The sequence below is a fragment of the Mustela putorius genome, unplaced genomic scaffold (assembly GCF_011764305.1).
Source record: "Mustela putorius furo isolate JIRA1106 unplaced genomic scaffold, ASM1176430v1.1 tig00003909_pilon_pilon_pilon, whole genome shotgun sequence".
Classification (NCBI taxonomy): Eukaryota; Metazoa; Chordata; class Mammalia; order Carnivora; family Mustelidae; genus Mustela; species Mustela putorius.
In genome coordinates this window covers 25,811,160-25,833,674 of record NW_025422057.1, presented here as the reverse complement: position 1 = coordinate 25,833,674, position 22,515 = coordinate 25,811,160, and the positions used below count along the sequence as shown (strand labels likewise).

Below are 22,515 nucleotides of genomic sequence, written 5' to 3'. Positions count from 1 at the left end.
GCTCCTGTTTAGTAAAAATGGCCTTGGGTCTGGAGATTGTCTTTTATCCTAGAAGCCTGGCAGTTGTTGTCTTTTTCTGACAAGACCCTTTCTTTGCATTCCTTGCTTGTGAAATTAGAAACCCCTGGCCCTCAGCCCTAGTCTCCTTTCCAGCCTCACCTTGCCGTGACACAGTGTGGGAACAGTTCCCCAATGACCTGAGATCCAATGCATGGAAGGTCTTCTGTTCCAGCCGGCTCCTTGCGTGGAGACTAGTTGTGTGCTGAGAACAGATGAGAACTTGAGGGCTTTCGCAATCATTTACGTCATAGAACTCGGGCTTTAAAAGTGGGTCAGAATGGGTGTCCTGGGGCCTAAGGGCCTGTCCTCTGTGCTCCAGAATACAACGATCAGAGCCCGTATAAGTGGCAGTCTTTTAAAACAGAGTTCTGGGACACTGACCAGGGATGTGCATCTTTGCTCAGTGTTCAGCTTGAACCCTCAGTTCTGGTGTTTGCCTCGTTGGTAACTTTTGGTCTAATGCTATGACCCCTGTATTGCTGTCAAAGAAAGAGTCTTTGGAGCTAGAGGCTTTATTCCTATCCTCGTTCTCCCACAGCTAGCTGTGTGACCTGGGGCAAGCTGTCCGTACGCTTCAGTTTCTGCAGCTGAACGGGGTAATGCCTACATCATGAGTTTGTTGTGGTGTTACGTGCAATGTGGGTTAAACGGAGTTCTTAGCACAGAGTCTGGCTCATTGTCAGTGCTAAAAAATAACTCTCCCCGCCTCCATCCCTGAATTTAAAGATTATAAATGTATAGGGTGCCTAGAAAGATACTGCCAAAAGATTCTTGTATCAGCTACAGTGTAAGGATACATTCCGTTAGCCAGGAACATATACACTGTTACTGTGTGTCTTCGTAAATAATAAATTATTTGAAATCCAAAGGGTTTCAGCATTACTATCTTTGGGGTTTTTCTAAACTGAGGAAGAAGGGGCTGGGTCAGTGGAAGGGTAGCTTAGACATTGCCTGGGCCAGTAGATAGTTGTTAAACTGCAACATTTTGACAACATCATCCTGCTTAATTCTGGTATAGTGTGACTTCCTTTTTTTTTTTTTTTTTAATAAGTTGGTGAATTCAGCATCGAATTAAATTCTGCATTGTCAGGCAGATGACTAACATTGTTTGTAGAAGGATTTGACTTACCTTTGTCTATCAAGTATGAGCCTGGGTCACTTACATAAAAGGACCTCTTTTTTTTCCCCCCCAGATGAGTAGAGTTGCTAATGATCATCTTGCCTTTGAAATCCCAAAGCTGACTACTTTGTCACTGGGTTGTGGTCACATGGCAAAAAGTGAACTTGCCCTCCTAAGGATGCCTACATTTTCTAGTTGAGTCTCTTTTTCCTCCTCACTTCCCCCAACTCTCAGTGTTCAATGAGGGTTAATCCCCAAGGGGTGGGTGGGAGGGTCAAGGAGATGAGTGAGAAAGCAGCCATTATCAGCAATCACTTTGTTGGAGCACAGTGGTACTGTGCTAGGAGTAATGCATTGAGTTTTAATGCCACCTTGTACACAGGATTTTATAATCTTCTAAGATAAAAGTAGACAGCTGCTGATTAGAAACACTGCTTTGAGTTACATCCATAAAAGGATGATGATTCATTAGGGGAAAATCGGGAAGCCTATGATGCAATTTTGATAATTTAGATTGAACTTTTACAAAATTATTTTTGGGTTTCTAGTAATTTCGCTGCAATTCCACTTATTCAGAGATCACTGCTGATGAGTGTTATTCAGAAATGGGGCATGCTTCTGTAGCCCATCGGAGCAAGGGTCCTTGAGCGTTTTGCTCATGGAAGTGTCCCCAGTGCCTAGGACGGTGTCTGGCACACTGTGGGCCTTCAGTAGGTGTGCAGTGAATGAATAAGTACATATACGCCATGGGACTTTCTGCAGAGAATTGCAGTTGCCACTGTGTCTTACTAGGTTATGTTCAGACCAGAGTGGCCCAGGACGGGCTGTGGATGCCCTTTCCTCCAGTTTGGCCGACAAAAGTCATAGTGCTGCATTTTGTGGTGGTCAGCGATTGCCAGGGGACAGGAAATGAAAGGAGGGTGTTGAAAGCTGTGCCCTGATACCTGGGCCTGCCTGTCTCCTGCCCTCCTATCTGCTGATTCGGCCTGTGTGTGAGAGTGGTAGCAGGGCATAGGATCGACTCTGTGGCCACGTCTTGAGAACACATATTTGCTGAAGAATGGCCCCCCCAGCCCCAGAACACCTGGCTACAGCAGAAGCCACTGCCCTCTACATATCACTCCTCTCTCCCCTAGCAGTGAGGCTGTGGTTCAGGTTCAGTCTTTTAACGAGCCTCTTAACGAGCCTCGAGGAAATGGCTCAGCTGGCTTGGCTCATTCATTTCCTTGTCAGGAAAGTCAGTGTGACCTTGACCATCAGTGGGAGACCTGCAGCCAGCACATTGTGTGTCTGGCTGGATTCACTTACCATTGAGAGGTACCGTTGGCAAGTCCCCATGCTGTAAGTGTTGTGTGCTGCTAATTTATGGTCTGAGGCGGGGGTGAGAGGTACTAATTTGCAAGAGTCATTTCTGATTTCCCTGGGTGGTGGAGGCCTTCAATGAGTATCACTGGAAGAAAACTGTTGTGGAAAACAAAGAGAAAGATTGGACACACTTGCTTTGAGTGATGGGGAATATAATTAATTTTCAGCCTAAGAATTTATTAGCAGGTAACTGGATTTATAAAGGCCTCCAAAGGAGTCATTTTGTTCAAGTGCAAATCCAACCATGAACCTTTTGTTCTTTGTTCGTGTTGTCTTTGAGGAAGGATTCAGGGCCAGGGAGAGGGGCGGGGACCTGCTGTTTAGGGGAGAGTGGCCAGAGGAGAGCTGGCCTACCCTAGACGCCAGCCCCGGGGCCATTGCTTCTTGGGCAAAGCTTGCTGTTAGCCATCTTCTCCATAAACTGTGCTTGGAGAAGAAAGCATGACAAACCTAGGGTGGTGAACTTTTCAGAAGCGAGAGTCGGTTTAAATATAGATGATCTGCTTTACTGGCAACTTGGAGGCTGCCGTGGGACTTGTTGTACCTTTTGTAAGACAAGCGAGGAAAGATATTGGCACCTGTACATGCACAGTTTGTTTATGAAATATAAACTCTGTAGACGCGAGGGCTCCAGAGGTCAGCGTCCGAGGTAGCACGTCCTACCTTAGCTGGGGGAAAGGTGCCTCCAAGCCCTCCCTGCTGATTGCCTCAATCGCTAGAGAAATTTGGGACCGCCAGGCTTAACTGTTATTTATGGAGTGCTGACTCTGGTGGGAGTGGGTACGGAGAAGTTTCTGTGAAACTGACAAATCACTGGGCTCCATTTCCTTTCCCAGGGAGGAGAGACAATATCTTGGGAGCTCCCGAGGCTAGCCCTTATTCAGAGAACTGTAGCTCTTTTCAAAGCTTGAGGGATTTGACTCCTGTGCTGCCCCCCCCCCCCCCCAGCCAGCTCAGAGCTGAGGGGAGCTGACGTCTCAGGGTCCAGGGCTGCACATCCTCCTCAGTATTCCACAGCAGCTGTCTGGAGTTTTTTCTGCTGTGCCTGAACTGATGTCATTTCCCCCTTGGCAGACAGCTTGGGCTTTGCTGCGTCTGAGATATGTCACGAGAAGGTGGGGGTGGGTCGGAGCCAGGCAGGGGGAGTAGCGAGGACAGCGGGAGGGAGAGCGCCTGCCTGGTCCCAGGACTCTGTTTACTTTCTCTTCTTTGCTCAGGAAGGCGGGTTAACCGGGGCGAGGAACACGCAGGCCCACCTGGGGGAAATGCTCATTCCAAGACCTTAACTTTTCAAAGCCCTTTGTTCCAAACGTTAGTGTGGACGATGCTCTTACAGGATGCCTTTCCTTTTGGGTCTTAGACAGGTAACTGAACGGGTTATCGTGGGTCGGGTCTGGGCAGGGAAGAAGGGTGGGAGCTTGTTTGTTGTACAACTTAACTGCTTGGGGTGGAGGGAACCTTTGAGCAAAATGTCTCGCACGCAGCTAGAGCAGGCCAGCTCCCAGGCAGAAATTTCCAGTCTTCTCTTCTTGTGTGCTAGTTGCTCCTTACTTCCAGGGCCACCGTGTTCTTCTTAACCCGCGACATCCCTGAGGTTTTGGGGCCGTCCATTCTGATTTTTCCATTAGATACCATAAAGCTGTTTCCCTAGCCTCACAGAGGAAACAGCCGAGGGGAGAGACTGGGAAGGAGGAGAAGCAGGGGAGATTCTTGATCCAAACTGCTTTTTCTCTTGCTCCATTTGGATTTGGTTCATTAGCAGAGATTTCTTAACAGTTTTCTGGTTCCAGAGAGATTCTGAGTGGTGGGAGAGGGGGTCCTCTAGAGGGTAGGGCTCCCAGAGGCTTTTTCTCCTTGTACGCATGTGGTCAGGGCTGTGGGGTTCAGGGACGTCCCGGATATCTCAGAGGGCTGGGGGGTCAGATTGGCCCCCTTTTGGCATTCCTGACAGACTTTACAGAGCCAACAGACCCCTGTGGCAGAGTCTCGGTTGCTTTACGAACTGCTGTTTGAAGTAGGGGCACTAAATTATAGCCTGTAACCTAGTGTGGAATGAGAAAACAGTAGCAAGAGACCAACTGCTGTCTGCTGAGAACACAGCTGTTGCCAACTATTTGTTCCAGGGCTTCTGAGAGTTGGCCACCCCACCCCCTTTGGTCTGGGAGGCTGGTCTGTATCAGAATGTGTAACTGTAACCAGTGGCTGTAAGAGGGGGTGGGGACAGACAGACAGACACACACACACCCTTGGCTGCCGGTTCCCTGGTGAGGAAAGCCATAGAAGAGATCAAACCAGAAACCTTAGCGAGACACTGCTAGAGATGGCTAGGCTCATCTCGCTGTTAGAGAAGGGGTGCGGGACCAAATCTCCCTTGGGTTGCCCCCAATTCTTCAAAAGTCAGTGTCTCTGAAAAGCTCCCTCCCTACACACCTCTGGTTCTCTTGTTCATCTGCAGTGTTCCTTTGGTGCTTCTGATAGGCCGAGGGGTGGGGGTCATTTGAGCACCTCCTCTGTTCCCCAAGAAAGGCTGTCCTTTTAACTTGTGGGCAGAGTGAGCCCTGGTGAGGACTTGGAGCAGCTCTGGAGATGTGCTGGGTGAGGCATCCCATGCTTGTATGTCAGATGTCGGGGGAGAGGTGGGGACCATGTGGTCGGGTGGAAGGAGCAGGGCAGGGGAGCCAGCAAGGCCTGGGAACAAATCCTGGCTCCCCCAGGGGCTTGGACAGGCCGCTTAACTGCTCTGAACCTCATCTTTGAAAGGAAAATAATAAAACCTACTGGAAGAGTTACTGAAGGGTTTTCACAAAAGAATGTGCTTAAAACATGAGCACCCTGGCTGATGGAGAGTAGGCATTGAGTGAAAATGTAACCATTATTTCTCTGTACTCATCCCTAAGGGATGCAAGACTGCATGCGACCGCAGAGGTACAGGGAAACTAGAAGCCTGAGGACCCGAGGTGGAGGGCGGGGTGGACAGGCCTACCAGAGTGAGCTGACTGGGGGTTGGCAGGCTGTCGCGTACTGTACCAGTATGCTGGTCATCTTGTCTGTTGAGGAGGTGAGAAGAGGAGGGCCCATGTCCAGTCACCCCTCTCAGCTGAGTGGTCTTGGGTTGGTGGTCTTGGGGAGCATCTCAGAGGATCAACAACAGGTGAATCTTTTTTTTTTTTTTTTAAGCTTTATCTTTTTGAGAGAGAGAGTGCGTGTGCGCACACACAGGGGCAAGCGGGGGCGGTGCGTGGAGGGGCAGAGGAAGAATCTTAAGCAGACTCCAGGCTGAGTACAGAGCTGGGCGTGGGGGGCAGGGGGTCTCGGTCTCAGGACCTGGAGATCATGACCTGAGCTGAAACTAGGAATCAGACGGACCCCTTAAGCTCTTGTTTCTGAACAGATCCCTGGTAGAAGATTGGACTGGAACACCTCTTAAAGCCCCTTTCTAACCTCCGGTGATTGAAACCTTCGCCTGTAAAAATTTTGACTGTTTTTGGTTACATAATTTTGTGTATTTCTAGCATTTCTGTGTCTGACAGTATAACTACATTCTTTACTGGAGCTATGGGAAAGCTAGCTTTCTAAAGATGACTTAGTGATAATTCTGTTTTTAAAAAAAATGACAAAAATGTCTATGCTATTGGTCTTTATCATGCATAATACGTATGTACTTTCATACATCTTTTTCTCTCTTAATCCACATAACAACCATGTCTTAAGTGGTAGTGTGATTCTGTTTCTGCAGAAGTGCACGCTGAGGCTTATGGGAGGGAAGCCGTTTGCCTAGAGTTGCTCAGCTAGCTAGGAAAATGGTAATAGAAGTTTTGTTTTTTCTTCTCTCTCTTTTTTTTTTTTTTTTTAAGATTTTATTTATTTCTTTTAGAGAGAAAGAGAGTGCACACAGGAGCAGGGGAGGGATAGGGGCAGAGGCAGAGGACGATCATCTCCAGCACACTCTGAGCTGAGTGTGGAGCCCAATGCGGGGCTCGATCCCCTGACCCTGAGATCATGGCCTGAGCTGAAACCAGGAGTTGGATGCTCAACTGGCTGAGCCAGCCCGGTACACCTTGTTTATTTTTAATGGCCCCTTGTTATCTTTTGATTCTAAAGCCTGGAGTTTCTCTCACCACCTAGACTGCTCTGGCCAGTGCCTGTGTGAGAAGAGCATTGTTTTAGTTGGGGCGTATCTTCCGAAGGTTGTTTTATAGGCGGCCCAGGTTCCAGCTAAGACAGTCTTGTCTCTTTGTGCCCATTTGCATTTATTCTGTGGAAGACTGTCACGCATGCAGCATCTACTGAATAAAGCCACTGCAAGGGGATTGGAACACGTAATGAATATGGATTTTTCACAAAGGATGCAGAGATCAGTAAAGCACAACCTTTAACCTCCTAGGAGCCCCTACTCCAATGCAGTGGTTCTCAAAATGCATAAAAATCACCAAAATGCAAAAAAAAAAAAAAAAAAATTAGTGAGGCTAATGACAAAGTAGATTTTGTAGGTCTGGTGCCAGAGCCCAGGAATGTGCATTCCTATGAAGTTCTCCGGGTGGTTCTGACGAGCTAGTTTCTGACAATGTGAGAGCGCCCCCTGCACCACTAGGTGTAGTAGCGTGGCAATAGTTGCATGATAACTGCTTGTATCAGGAATGCCCAGGACCTGGGACTGCAGAGGGTGGGAAAGGATCTCAGTCAAGTGCAGGGGGGTGTGGGGGGGGCGTGCGAGGGTGGTGAAGGGAGTGGGGGTAGAGAGTGGTATGCATGAAAGGCTTTCTTGAGAAGGTGATATCTGATCTGGGTCTTGAAGGATGGGTAGGAGTTTACCAGACATATGATCTGGGGAAAGAGCATTCCAGAAAGAACAGGTTGGGAGTGTTGTTTTTGTTTTCTCCTGTTGATGAGAAAGGAAACTGTCATCTATGAGTCTTAGTGCTAGGTATGTCTGAGGCAAGACAGGGACTTTGGCTCACCAACTGCTGGCATCCTTTAGGACACAGAGAAGGAGGAAAGCATTAGGAGAGTGGTGTGAATTCAGTGTCTGCAAAGGGCAGTTAAGCTTTAGGCTGTATTTTTTCTTCCATGCAAGGGACAGTTAAGACAGCTAGTGTTGACTGAAGAGCAGTCTTTTTGTGCTTAGAGGAGCTAAACTTCAGAAGAAAGTCACCTGCAGAACTTTCTGGGCATGGTACCGTGGCCCAGGGTTTTGCTATACCCCACAGTTGAGCATCTTATCCTATTATTAACTGGTGAGATGAGAAAGTGAGTTTTCTGGTTAAGAGAGAATCCATCCTGTAAACCTGACAGATGGATTACTGACCTTCATAGAATAAGATTTGCAACAGAACACTCTTAGTCTGCTGATTTGAACGAATTCTATTTCATGTTTGATTCAGAAGGCATTGATTTCATAATACAGGAGGATTCTTAGGATTAACATGCTATATCAAAAAAGTATGGTGCATGTATTTCATTCAAAGCATGCTATAGATACAAAGAGACATAAACTTTATCCCTGCCCTCAAGGGGTTTACAGTCTGATAGGGGAAGTAAGTGCTCAGGAGAACTGGAATGTTCGGCAGGTGGTGGTGAGTGCCATTAGAGAGGGACAAGGGTGCTGTGAGTTCACAGGTGTGGGAAGGGGGCTTTCTTCAGGTGTCCCTGTCCACAGTCCAGCAGTTCCAGTGGTGGCACCGCAGGTAAGTGGAAGGACCAGTTGATGGCAGCTGCTGGCCCATGGAGTCTAGGCTGTAGAGCCATCAAGACAATAATTTGTATCTTGAACCTCAGAATATTGTCTTTCTCTGTGGGAGGGACCCACTGTCCCCCAAATCGTCCTCACCCAAGTGAGATGATCCATGATACTGGAAATGAATAGTCTCCAGCAAAACTGGGGTGCTCCTGCCCGTGTTGGAATATGTCACAGACAGAGGCCTCTGGCCCCAGGGGCTGTTTGTAGTCGAGACAGCGGGTGCTGGTACTACAGGCCCTTGTTTGGCCTGATGCTGAATGTTAACAGGGCAGCCAGAATGTTGAACCCTGGCCACTCCCTGGGCCTGATAGGAGGTCTTAGGGTCTCACAAGGACAACACTGAAATTGCCGTCCAAAAGGGGCAGGATGGGAGCCATCACTAGGGAGAGGGAGGAGGGAATTTACCAACTTCTGATTTAACCCCTAACCTGCTGAATGTTGGCCAACATTACGTGATAATTTTGTTTGTTTGTTACTTGGTATTTTGTCGTGACAGCCACCACGAGGGAGGAGGTCTTAGCTCCTTTCTGTCTTGAGGAAACCAAAACTCAGGAGGCTTTTCTCTTTAGGATCACACGGCTAAGATGTGGCTGCGGGGGCATGGGAGGCCAGAGCTGAGACGCTTCTGTTCTCCTCTTGTATCCTCTGGTGTAGTACCTGCACCCACATCTGCCAGACCATCCCCCCGTGTGCCCTGCACTCTGCTAATGACCAACTATTGAGTCCTGATCGACATAACCTATCCCTTGTGTGTGCTTAGCCTTTCTCTACAAGGTTAGGGACAAATTAAGCAAGACCCTGCTTGGAAGGGAACTGTCTGTATATAACGCAGCAAACACCAGGTAACACATGTTGTTTGTACTATCCAAGGTCAAAGCCAAAATCTTCATTGGCACTAATGTGTAAAAGTCTTGTAAGTGACAGCTTCATAGAACCTCTCAGTTCACTGCTGTCACCTAAAGGTAGGAAGGGGTGATTCTTACCTTGGCTCTTCCAGATGGATTTTTTTTTTTAAGATTTTATTTATTATTTGTTTACTATAGAGCAAGAGAGACAGAGCATGAGGCAGAAGGAGAGAGAATCTCAAGCAGGATTTGGACTCAGGGCAGAGGCTGACTCGGGGCTTGAACCCGCAACCCCGAGCCCAAATCAGGAGTCGGATGCTTGACCGGCTGAGCCACCCAGGCGCCCCGCAGATGGATTTGTAAGCCCCCAACCATCTCTGTGGCAAGAAGCTACTTTTGTAGAGGATTGTGGGTTGTTTTTCATCACATTTCTGTTATCAAAGCAAAGAGAAACCAGTGGACTGGACAGTAACTTAGTGGAAAAGAAGACTGTATCTGCTGATTTTGAAACTTTTATCCAGGATGGAGCCAAAGAAAACATTCACTTCCTCCAGTGATAACCCACGAGTTGGATCCACCCCTTCCCGCCCCTTTTCCTTGAAAAGGTAGATTTTAGTCCAGGGAACAAGAATTTGGGGCTACTTTAAAAAACTGCTGGAAAATTTCTTTTTCTGTCCCAGTTCCCAACAACCAGATACTAGTTTGTTCATTTGTTCATTTCTTCCTTCCTTCCTTCCTTCTTCTTTTTTAAAAGATTTAATTTATTTATAACAGAGAGGGATGGTGAGAGAGGAAATACCAGCAGGGGGGAGCTGAGGAAGGAGAAGCAGGCTCCCCACTGAGCATGGATGTGGAGCTCAATCCCAGGACGCAGGGATCGTGACCTGAGCTGAAGACAGATGCCCAACAACTGAACCACCCAGGCGCCCCGAGATACTAGTTTCTTAGTTCTCATCCCCTTGCACTTCTTGACTCTTGCTCATTTGTAGAATTAGTGGGTTGAAAGGGGCTCCTCACATCGACTTGCTTTAGGCATTTCTGCACGCCTCTGTAGCCTCTAGCCATTGCTTCTCTGGGCTGGGCTCAACTCAACTTGAATTCTGGACCTTTGGGGCATCCCCTGCTGGTTGCTGGAAATGGTGATTCAGTCCTGGGAGGTGACTTGCTTGAGCTGTCTTGTTCTTTTACTCAGAGAGGAAGGGCAGCAGGGGAAAGCTGAAAGCTGTATGCATTTCAGGGAATACGGAGCCATGCCCAGAGGATGGCTGAAGTAGAGCACAGTGACTTCTTTTCCTGAAAGTGCCGTGGAGCTTGCTGGGTCCGTGTTGCACATCAGACATCAGTTCCCTTGGGCATTGCATCAAGGAGGCCAGGAAATTTTTATTGTTTGGTTCTCTTGCTCAACACACACATTCTCAAGGTCTTTCACTGACCTGTGACATGTAGTCATTCTTGGTTTTGCATACTGCCCATCTGATCCTGTGGTTTCCATCAGAGATTTGGAAATCCTGGGTTATGTACACAGTGGTGTGAATACCTGTGACCTCCCACTCCTCTGGGTGTGGCTCTGGCGGGTGGTGGGAAGGCCCAGGATAGGCCAGGGCAAGCTGCCAGCAAAAACAGAACGTGCTATCACTTCTCCGTCTCCTGGATTTATGGGCCCGGCTCTGATTGCTGGGTCAATGGGCAGGTCTCTCAGTGGTCATGCAAAATCACATCACCACAGCCTCAGTCTTACTCTTGGAGGCTTCCCTCAGGCCACTGCTTGTTCTATTGTAGCTGAGAAGCACAGGGGAGCGTGGGGCAGAACTAGCCCCTCCGGTTCTTCGACGGTCAGTCAGCAGGTCAGCACTTTCCTGAAGATTTTTGCATGTCTGATCCTTTGCTAGGGCAGGTGCACTTGGGAGATGGACGTCATTCTGCTCCTGGGGAATTCACAGAATGATTGGAGGGCCCATGAGGCAATCAGGCAGCAAGACCAGATAGAACACGACTCTGCACTAAATCATGTAGTGCGGTTTGGCTGGAACAGTGGTTCTAAACTACAGGCAATTTTGCCCCTTGACCTGGGGGACATTTGGCAGTATTTGGAGGTGGTTGATTGTCATAATCTGGGAGGTGGGGTGTTGCTACCAGCACTAATGGGTAGAGACCCGGGATGGTGCTGAACATCCTACACAAAGAATTATCTGGCCCCCAGTAGAGCTGAGGCAGAGAAACTCATGGCTGGTCTTACTGATGCGTGGTGTGTCCAGTCCGCTTAGGGAGCAGTCACAGAAGTCACAGGTCTCAGGGAGAGTGGACTGAGATGTTTGAATATAGGGAAAATAGGTGTACTTCTTCCTGCTGCTTTCCAAGCAATACGTATTAAGTACCTACCCAAAGATTTAGAATCTTAACATCATGGTTTCCCCTAATTAGCAGGTACTATGTCTTGTCAAGGGCAGATATGGAGTTAATTTTTTATGGCCAGTAGCTAAGATCCAGCCCTTCCAGAACTGGTAATTTATCCTTTACTCTGCATAGTAGTAATCTGGATACCCGCTTTCAGAAGGATGGGATCTCAGTAGTGCCTAAATAACTTTATATAGTTTAAAGAATAGGCTACAATTATTTCAGTAACAGGCAATATTTTAAGCCAAGTGCCTACTCTACTGCTGGGACTTGGGTCTGTTGTACTCTATCTCTGATAAAGTAGTAAATTCCCCTTTTTCTAAGTTATCAGGTGTCTCCTTTAATCTCTCTCTCTCTCTATATATATATTTTTTAATTTTTTTTAAAGATTTTGTTTATTTATTTGACAGACAGAGATCACAAGTAGACAGAGAGGCAGGCAGAGAGAGAGGAGGAAGCAGGCTCCCTGCTGAGCAGAGAGCCTGATGTGGGGCTCGATCCCCATGACCTGAGCCAAAGGCAGAGGATTTAACACACTGAGCCACCCAGACGCCCCTATATATATATATATATTTTTAAAGATTTTATTTGTTTATTTGACAGACAGAGATCACAAGTAGGCAGAGAGGCAGGCAGAGAGAGAGGGAGGAAGCAGGCTCCGTGCTGAGCAGAGAGCTGGATGCAGGGCTCCATCCCAGGACTCTGAGATCATGACCTGAGCCGAACGAACACAGAGGCTCTAACCCACTGAGCCACCCAGCTGCCCCATAGTCCTTATATTTTTTAAAGATTGTATTCATTTATTTGAGAGACAGCCTGAGAGAAAGAGAGAGCAAGCAAACATGAATGGGGGCGGGGGTGGTGGTAGAGGGGCAGAGAGAGAGGGAGAAGCGAACTCCCTGCTGAATGCAGAACCTGATCTGGGACCCTGAGATCATGACCTGAGCCAAAATCAGATGCTTAACTGACTGAGCCACCCAGGCGCCCCTCCTTTCATCTCTAAATGTCATGTCTTAGAGTTCAGAAAGTTCTTTAAGTTACTCAGAGTCCTTTGGAGACATAGCCTCTGGATTCTGAAGTTTTTTTTTTTTTTTAAATCTTGTATCTGTTACTGGGGAGACCTTTATTTTATATTTATCTGTATCTATTTATTAGAGCAAAAGAGTACGAGCAGGGAGGTAGGGGCAGAGGGAGAGGGAGAAGCAGACTCCTCCCTGACCAGGGACCCTGGCTTGGGGCTCAATTCTAGGACCCTGGGATGACAATCTGAGCCAAAGACAGGGGCTTACTGACTAAGCCACCCAGGAACCCCTAGTATTTAGCAGTATTCAATCAATTTGTGATAAGCTTAGTAATTTTTTCTAACTTTATAGGCAGGGTATGGACAATAAAGTGTGTGTATCCTGATGCAAGACAGATGGAAAAGACTACTCATAATATTAAGAGCATTATCTTTGATATGTAACTCCATTTTTCTACTATATTTTTGCTTAATGCTGTGCTAATAAGTTTCTGTAGTATAGATATTGGAGTTTGTTGTTGTTGTTTACAAAATACATTTTATTTTTAAAATTTACTTAAATTCAATAAATTAACATATAATGATTACTAGCTTCAGAGGTGGAGTTTGTGATTCATCAGTCTTGTATAACACCCGGTGCCCATTACATCACATGCCCAGGGAGACCATTTTTATTGTGACACTTTGTCCCAGGTAGAAGTAAATAGTTTCCTTGAACAGTGTCAAACTTTTTACTGGCAGTAAATCTCTGGAACGGTTCTCCGGACAGACAGCAGGCAGGACAAGTCCTGTTATTATTTCTTTTGCTCCCAACCAAAGCCTGCTGCAGTGGGCTGGAACTTCTGAGAAAAAAAATGGGGTTAAATTTAGAATTTTGCTTAAAGCAAGGATGATCTCTGTGATCCCACATGTTCTCTTCTTTGTCAAATGAAACTATGGTGAGTCTCTTTTAAAGCATATCAGTGATAAGTCTACAGGTACCTTCCATATTTCAGATATCTATGAAGGCCATACTTCTTTCCAGGCAGAGAAGTGAGTATTTTATTTGAGCAAGAGCCATTTTTAAGATTTAGCAAAGACTTTGATGAGCTAGAACCCAGTCCTAGAAAGAATACTGACCCCAAAGTCAGAAGGCCAGGGCGTCCACCGTCCGGAGTCTGTCATTCTTAGCCTTGGACTACATGGCAGTTCCTTATCTGTAAGACGAGGGTCCTAGCCCTTCTGACTTCTTGCAGGTGCTGGCTGGCAGGTTCAAATGAGAGGCTGCCCATTAAAGAAGCTTGAAAACCTTGAGAGTCCTATATAAATGTGTGTTTTATGTATATTACTTTAATAGTGAGTGTCGTGTGCCTATCATCAGTGCTCCAAACTATGATCCTGAGGCTTTGCCACGTTATAAGTCATTAAAAAAAGAATGAATCCTGTTAATGAGATGGTACTTAATTAAGGCACACAATAAACCTGAATATTTCAGGAAGATTTTCAGCAACAAGAGCTGAAACATCAACTTTTTTTTTTTTTTTAGCCTAGCAATTTGGTTGTTACAGGGTTCCTCAAAGGCCAAGTCCATATCTTCTCTGTCATTTTTGTGCCCCTCAGCATCTAGCATGAAAGTTTAGGATAACCCCTAAGCATTCAGTACTTTCCAGTGCGATTTGGGCTTTAGGTCTAGACAACTTGTTCTAGCTGTCTGGCCACTCTGGGCCTTGCTTTCCTTGGTTTCTGTGGGAAAAACTTAACATAAGGGAAAATGCCCAGCCAAGTGCTTGGTAAACACAGATCCTGGGAAGAACTGGGTTTTCTGCAGCCTGTTGAGTGTTGTGGCAAGAGGTTTGTTTTCCAGATTGTCCAGAGCTGTTCCTCTCGTGCAGCGAAGAGGGGCCCTCCTCTTTGTCCGGTCTCTGTTTACATGTCTTGTGCAGTGTGTTGCTTGAGCCCCAGTACGGAAGGTGCACGTCTGCTGTTGATGTTTGGGTCTCTGCAGCTCGCCTTAACCTCAAGGTGAGGGCATGGACGTCTGTTACTGAACTTGAGAGCAGGAGGAGCTAATCAGATGCCCACAGGAGCCAGGCCGTGACAGCTTGAGTGAAGCAGATGGACTTCGTGGACAGCAGGGATTGTTGGTGGGGGTGGGTGGTGTGTGAGGTGAGGCCAGAGCCTGTGTACATCTGTGAGCCAGCCTGATATGCTGCTAAGGGAATGTGGGCCTGGAATTTGCGAGAAGCTGGAAATCTGATTTCTGTATGATTCCTTTTTGTTTGAAAATGTTGACAGCTAGGGGCTTGCCAGGGGCTCTGCTGTAGCTTGCTTGTCTTGAGTTATAATTTTCCACTCTGCTTGAATAAACCTGGTTTTGCTGGTTTAAAAAAAAATGACCATTAATTCCATTTTTATTTTTAAAGGTTTATTTGTTTTAGAGAGAGACAGATAGAGAGGGTATAAGTGAATGGGCGGGACAGAGGGAGAGAGAGAGAGAGTTAAGCAGACTCTGCACTGAGCACAGAGCCTGAGCAGGATTCCATCTCACAGTCCTGAGATCAGGACCTGAGCTAAAACCAAGAGTTGGTCACTTAACTGACCACACCACCCAGGTGCCCCCGTTGATTCCATTTTTAAAAAAAATTGAAAAACAAAGGTGCCTGGGTGGCTCAGTCAGTTAAGTGTCTGACTCTTGATTTTGGCTCAGGTCATGATCTCAGAGTCTGGTATTGAGCCCCATGTTGGGCTCCGCAGTTGGTGGGGAATCTGCTTGGGATTCTCTCTCTCCCTTTCCCTCTGCCCCCTCCCTCCCTGTCTCTTGCTCTTTCTTTCTTTCTTTCTTTCTTTTTTTTTTTTAAAGATTTTATTTATTTATTTGACAGAGAGAAATCACAAGTAGATGGAGAGGCAGGCAGAGAGAGAGAGAGGGAAGCAGGCTCCCCGCTGAGCAGAGAGCCCGATGCGGGACTCGATCCCAGGACCCTGAGATCATGACCTGAGCCGAAGGCAGCGGCTTAAACCACTGAGCCACCCAGGCGCCCCTCTCTTGCTCTTTCTTTAATGAATAAATAAATAAATCATTTTAAAAAATTGAAGAACAGGGCATCTGGGTGGCTCAGTTGGTTGGGCGACTGCCTTCAGCTCAGGTCATGATCCCAGAGTCCTGGGATCGAGTCCCGCATCGGGCTCCCTGCTCTATGGGGAGTCTGCTTCTCCCTCTGACCTTCTCCTCTCTCATGCTCTCTCTCACTGTCTCTCTCTCAAATAAATAAATAAAATCTTAAAAAAAAAGTTGAAAAACAAAGTTACCATGTGGGCATAGAACTCATTAGTGGGCCTATTGTGGTCTGAGGGCCACCAGTTGGCAATCCCTGCTTTCAGGCAGGAGACACGGTGATACAATTAGGAAGGAAAGAACCTGCCCTCATGGGACCAACTATAACCACATGATAGTCGGTTGAATCGCCCTCCTTCTCTGCCTGAGTGTCACCTGCTCTGTTGAGTGGTGATATCTTGCCCCTTAGCTCTCTGCACTGGCCCTTGCTGAAGATGCCGTACTTCTCAGTGCATTTATTCTGGGGGAGAAGAGGCCAGTGATGAGGGATTGCTGGGGATACCTAGAGGCAGGACTGCTTTTCCTTCTAAGTGTCCAGGGGTTAAAGAATGGCACATTTACCCATTGTCCAGACCTGCTGTAGCCAGCAAGACCTCACAGGTCTGCATGTGCAAAGACATCAACGAGTAGCCTTTAATAAAACCATGGAATATGTTGCAACTTCCGATCTGTGCTCTGGGATTTTCCTACCAGGGTCAAGTGGCTTTTTCTGAGTTTGTTATTCAGGTTCCTAAGGGTAACACAGGAAATGGATTTTAATTTTTTTTTTTTTTTGGCTGCTCTGTTTGGGGGCTGTTTAATGAGGATCCAGTTTGCAATGCAGCAGTACTAGTGTGGGTACAAGTGTACCTGACTTGTTTTTTTTTTTTTAAAGATTTTTATTTAATCAATCGACAGACAGAGATCACAAGTAGGCAGATAGGCAGGCAGAGAGAGAGGAAGGGAAGCAGGCTTCCTGCTGAGCAGAGAGCCCGATGCAGGGCTCGATCCCAGGACCCTGGGATCATGACCTGAGCCGAAGGCAGAGGCTTTAACCCACTGAGCCACCCAGGCGCCCCCTGTCTTGTTTTTTTTTTTTTTTAAGTGTATGTTTATGATCTATTACATGTACTTTTTAATGAAGTGAAGCAGAAAGCATTTGACTCATTGTATAGGCCTTGATTCTAAGTGGCTACTCTTAGGGGTAACTTTTGGGATATGTTTGGGATTCTAGAAAAAGAATATTAGAGCATTCCACTTTTAGAGGGAGGCACTATGTATATTGTACGTTTTTATAAATCTAGGGCGGTGGTTCTCAAACTTCAGTATATGTAAGCCGAACCTGTGAAAGTTCTTTTTTTTTTTTTTTTTTTTAAGATTTTATTTATTTGTGAGAGAGAATGAGAGAGAGAGAGAGCATGAGAAGTGGGAGGGTCAGAGGGAGAAGCAGACTCCCTGCGGAGCAGGGAGCCCGATGCAGGAGCTCATCTCATGACCTGAGCTGAAGGCAGTTGCTTAACCAACTGAGACACCCAGGCGTCCCCGCCATAGAAGTTCTTAACCTACATTCTTAAATACACCGGGTGATTTTTGGGCCCACGGACCATACTTCCGGAAACATGTCTCTATTTTGTTGTGTTTATTATCAAAGTGTGTTCATTGCTTCCTTGGGGCAAATTCACTGTTTGTGGGATGCCATGATTGATTCTGATTCACTGTTGCCCTTCCTCACCCCGTGGGGTATACCAATCTTTGAGAGTCCCCAGACAGAATTGTTCCATGAGACTCTCATAGGCAGAAGTCAATGGACCCTTGCCGCTGCCACAGCAGGGGTCCCCGGGACTCCCCTTCCACAGTACACACATCCTGAAGCTGCAGCTGCCTGCATTGGTTTTAGACTTTTCTCCAGTGTTACTGGCTTCAGTCTTTGGCTTTACCCTACGAGGTACTTCACCCCTAGAGGGAGGGAGACTGGGTATTCTCTAGCCCAGGGAACTGGAGGCTAGAGCTCCTAGGGGTAAAACATGCTATCATATGTGAGGGATGAGGCTGAATCTTATCAGATTAGATTTATTGGCTTGTTTAGGGGAAACTGCCTGCCTGACTGTCCTCTAGGAAAATTACTGAACTCAACCAAACAGCATAAAAATTCATTCCTAATATCCCAGTGCATAGAAAGCAGAGTCTTGGTTAATTTAGCAATGACTTGCCCTTTATCAGAAAGGATGAAACAGAGCTCTTTTAGGTAAGAAAGATTAAAGGAGTAATTGTCATGTATAGTTTATATTGTGAAGGATACAAAAGTAGTATGCGACACTCCCTATCATAAATAAAAAGGGAGATTAGATGAACCTGTAGGAAACAATAGTTTAGGACTCCTGCTGGATCGTTTCTCTCTACCTGAATTTAGTTTCCTTCACCCCCCAACTCTCTGTAATCTTTTTACATCCAATTCAAAATGTGTGCCCTTGAACAAATCTACTTACTTCCCTCAGTCCTTCAAACAGCTTAAAATCATTAGCATTAGGGAAAAACTGATATTAACTATCTTATTGTAAAAATGCAGGTGTAAATCCACAAAAACTTAAAGAATGTTTTTTATGATCACCTACAGATTTTTTTAAAAAGATTTTATTTATTTATTTGATAGAGATCACAAGTAGGCAGAGAGGCAGGCAGAGAGAGAAAGGGAAGCAGGCTCCCTGCTGAGCAGAGAGCCCAATAGTGTTAGGATTCGGGGCTCTCGCATCAGGACCCTGAGACCATAACCTGAGCCGAAGGCAGAGGCTTTAACCCACTTGAGCCACCCAGGTGTCCCTACAATTTTTTTTTTTTTTTTTTTAAGAACCTGGGACTGAAAGTGCTGCATTTTCAGAATTGGAAGATTCTAAGGATAGAAAGTAGCTGATTCTAAATTAAGGTTGCTTGCTATCTTTTCTCATTTAGCCATTTCAGATTTATCTGGTTTATGAAGCCCTTTGGTTATAGAGTATTACAAAATCAGATAGCACTCTGGTTCAGTAGATATATAGTGCTAGAATTTGGTCTACTTTCTGGAAAGCCATTCCTGGTTCAAGACTGGAAGGAGAGTTGCTCTTGTTACTTATTTGTAGTAGCAGTCACAAAGCAAGAAGATAAAAAAAGAGAGGGGGGGAGTCCCAAGTTGAAACGTAATCTTAGAGTTGCAAAAATATTTTGGTATTATTCATATATCCGGCAACATTAGAGCCAACAATGAATTTGTAAGTCACTATGTTTTAACTGTTACGCAAGGTGTACGAGGCGTGGCCTCTTCCAAATTCTTAGTGATTGTTTTCATACTACTCTCCCTGAGATTCGGTGTACTCAGCCACACTAGCCTTCTTTCTTTTCCTGGAGCACACCAAGCTCATTCCTGTATTGGTATCTTTGCCTGCCCTTGACATTCCCTCTGCCTGGAACACTGTTCCTACAGTCTCCTTAATCTGGCTCCTTCTCATCACTCAGAGCTCCACTCATGTCACCTTCCCCTTCCCAGGGAGGCCTTTCCTGACTGTTCCATCTAAAATCTCTCGTCCTTGGGCGCCTGAGTGGCTCAGTTGGTTAAAGCCTCTGCCTTCAGCTCAGGTCATGATCCCAGGATCCTGGGATCGAGCCCCACATCGGGTTCCCTGCTCAGCAGGGAGCCTGCTTCCTTCTCTCTCTCTCTCTCTGCCTGCTTCTCTGCCTACTTGTGATCTCTGTCAAATAAATAAATCTTAAAAAAAAAAAAACCTTTTGTCCTATTATCCTGTTTTATATTTTCATAGAGATTATTACTATTTTAATGTTAATTTTCAGTCTTCCCCACTTGAACATGTTTAGGATCATTGGGTGTTGTTCTGTAGTTTCAAACAGTGTGCCCCTGTATGAGTTTATTATTATTGTCTGAAAATTCCACATCTTTAATCAGCTCTGGGAAATTTTCAGCTGTCTCTTTAAATATCACATCTCTTCTATATTCTTCTTCTTATTCTCATTTTCCATTCCTATGTCTTTTAATTGGTATAAGCCCTTTGCTGAGTAATTTTCTCAGATCTGTGTCCCAGTTCAACAATTCTCTCTTTAACTTGGTCTGATCTCTGTGTAACCAATCTTTCGAGTTTCTAAATTTCAATAATGATTTTTCTATACATTTTCCCCCCAATCTGCTCAGTCGCTGTTTTCTTCAGTATGTTCATGTCTCATATTTTGTATTCTTTCTTTTTGGTTTCAATAATTTGATACACATTTATATATTATAGCTTATCTGATCGTTTTATTAAGTTTTTTTCCAAGAGTCTTAACCTGCTTTCATTGAATTTCCCAAGTCTTGTTCACCATGACTTATTTCTGCATAAGTTTTTGTATTTTCCTGTTGTGAGCTCATCTTCAACAGAGCTTTATTTATTGGAATCAGTATCCTGATTGAGGGTAGGTCTCCTCAGAGTTTTGTATTTCTTTTGCCAGATATCACAGGGTCATTGCAAGCCTGAAACCACTTTTTGTGTTCAGTTTTTGCCTTGAGGATTTTTAGACCATGTAGTACTACAATTCAGATCTCAAATTAGCTTATGGAAAGACCTATGGTTGTGGACTATTAAAGCAGATGGTTTTTTTCCCTCTCAGTTTAGAGGTTTCTTATTGTCACCATGTGCCAACAGGCTAATTTTTTCCTAGCCTTCTCTGTCTTTTTGAGGGTTGTCATTGAATATATCATTTCCAATTGTATATGTCATTTCCAGTTTCCAATTTCCTTGTTTTCAGGTGGGCCCAAGAGCAATAAACAGCCTCCTTTTCCAGGGCAACTGAAAAAGCCTGACCTCATTTACCACTTTACTTTCTAGTTTCCCCCAACATTTATGAGCCCTTGGGCTTTTCCTTACTTTCTTGCTAGCTCAGCTGTGTAATTAAAAGGATATTGTTATAAAGCCACTATTTATAGGAGTTTTGACAAAGAAGAATTTTTAAAGTTACCAACCTAGCTCTCCTGCCATGGAAGCAGGATCTCTTCTCCCAGAATCCCTTGCTCATTGCTGCAGCTATAGCATCTAGCACAGTGCCTGGCATGTGGGGAGGGATATCAATACATATTTGTTCTTTAATTTGTGGAATTGGACATTTTGATTAGAAATTGTTGCTTCTCAGGACACCAGTGGCTCAGTTGGTTAAGCATCTGCCTTTGGCTCAGGTCATGATCCCATGGTCCTGGGATCTGGGCCCCACATCAGGCTCTCTGCTCAGTGGGGAGTCTGCTTCTCCCTCTGCCACTCCCCCAAATCGTGCTCATTCTCTCTCACTCTCTTTCTCTCAAATGAAGAACTAAAATCTTAAAGAAAGAAACTGTTCCTTCTCCGTGTAGGGAAAGCCAAAAGTAGTTCTCCCAACTCATTCATACCCTGTAGCCAAGATAGTGTCCTGTGCTTTAACACCTGTGAACAATTTCAGTTTTCCTATTTTTTAGTTTCAGACTTTAAAACTTCGGTGCTTTCCTAAGGACATGAAGATGCTGTTGCCAGTTACTAGCAGGGTTTTCCAACCCCATAAATTGGCAAATTAAAACCATCCTTGGGGAACCGTTACTGCCCAGTGTCTCTCTTTATGCTGGTGCTTGGAAAGTTCTTATACTGATTAATTGACCTTTACAGTGACTTAGCTGAGAACAGCAACTCTAAGAGATGGAAACTATTGAGGAAAGTGCTGTTGGTCCCACAGTGGATGCTGCCCCAAGAGATGAGATGATTTTTTACATATGTGCAAAAGGTATACTCTTCATCCTTTTCCGTTGTAAAAATGTTCTTTCTAGTTCAGTGTTGGTCTTGGTTCTCCTTTGTGCCTGTGCTTTTTGTTTGAGGACCATGTGTGCCCTGTATTTCAGAGCCAGTCGCTGGGAAATCTGGGCTGAAGACGCATAGCTATAAGAAACGAGGCAGCTGATGGTCATTGCCACCATCGTTCTTGAGATGAGAGACCTCAGCATGAGAGCACGTGTTTCACACGGTTTCTTTATGACAAGTTCTACATTTCTAACAATTTTTTGGCTGTGCAGTTTTATGCAAATGAAAACATTGCTGGGAAGGAGCTGTCCTTAAAATGCAGATCTGATCTCATCACCTCCCTGCACAGACGGGTCCCCATTTACCTAACTTTCCTACCTACTTCTTCTGCAATGTCCTTTTAGTTAAACGTCTCTGCTTGTACCTTCTCCTTTACCTAGAATGTTCTCCCCATCCCTCTTCCCTGGTTACTAATTTTCCAGCCATGTTGGTGATCTCCATTCAAGGTTACCTTTGTCACAGAAGCTGTCTGGACCAACTTCATGACTAACTCCTGGGTCTTAATCTCTTGTAAACTCTTACCAAACCATGTGTTTTTCTCTTTCTAGTTGTAGTTTTATCTGTGTGATTGCTTTATCAGTCTTTCACTAGACTGCAAGCTCCATGAGGACAGAAATCATGACCGTTGTGGCCACATTCCACACTGGGATGAAACAGCATTCTGCTTTTCAAAAAATTAGTATATGAATAAACCACCTTTCAAGCAAAAAAGGAAGGCGCCCTGAGCACGTTGCCCGTCCTCTCTGAGTAGGAGATGAAGGCTACTCTTCCCAAAAAGTCAAAGAGCTCCACAAGGGCAGTGTCCTTATCTTTTCCTTCAAAGACAAATGTTGATTTTGTTTGGTTTGGGGTTTTCAGGGAATTTACTGCAACTGAAGTATAAAAAGAAGCTGAAGGAGTGTAACCTCAACCAAGGCAGCTAAAGCTTACTAGTAAAAGCCCAGGCTCTGGGGCCAAGTGAAAGAGCTCGAAACACTCCCTAGCTGTGTGATCTTAGGCAAGTTACTCAGCCTCTCTTGGCCTCTATTCCCTGAGACTGCCCACTTCATAACTTGCTTTCAAGTTA

The 22,515-nt window shown here is 45.5% G+C and overlaps 1 protein-coding gene across 2 annotated transcripts in view; it reads left to right on the top strand.

Annotated features, from left to right (window-relative positions):
• Positions 1-22,515, top strand: part of WBP1L (WW domain binding protein 1 like) — a 61,404-nt gene that overhangs the window by 19,123 nt on the left and 19,766 nt on the right. The window contains exon 1 of one of the 2 annotated variants that reach the window (XM_004749365.3): positions 3,629-3,909. The exons of the other annotated variant lie outside the window; for it this stretch is intronic. Within the exon in view, the coding sequence (XP_004749422.1) occupies positions 3,883-3,909 (27 nt within the window). The 5' untranslated portion in view covers positions 3,629-3,882. Of the gene's footprint in view, positions 1-3,628; positions 3,910-22,515 lie in introns of those variants that run through there. 2 annotated transcript variants of the gene reach the window in all.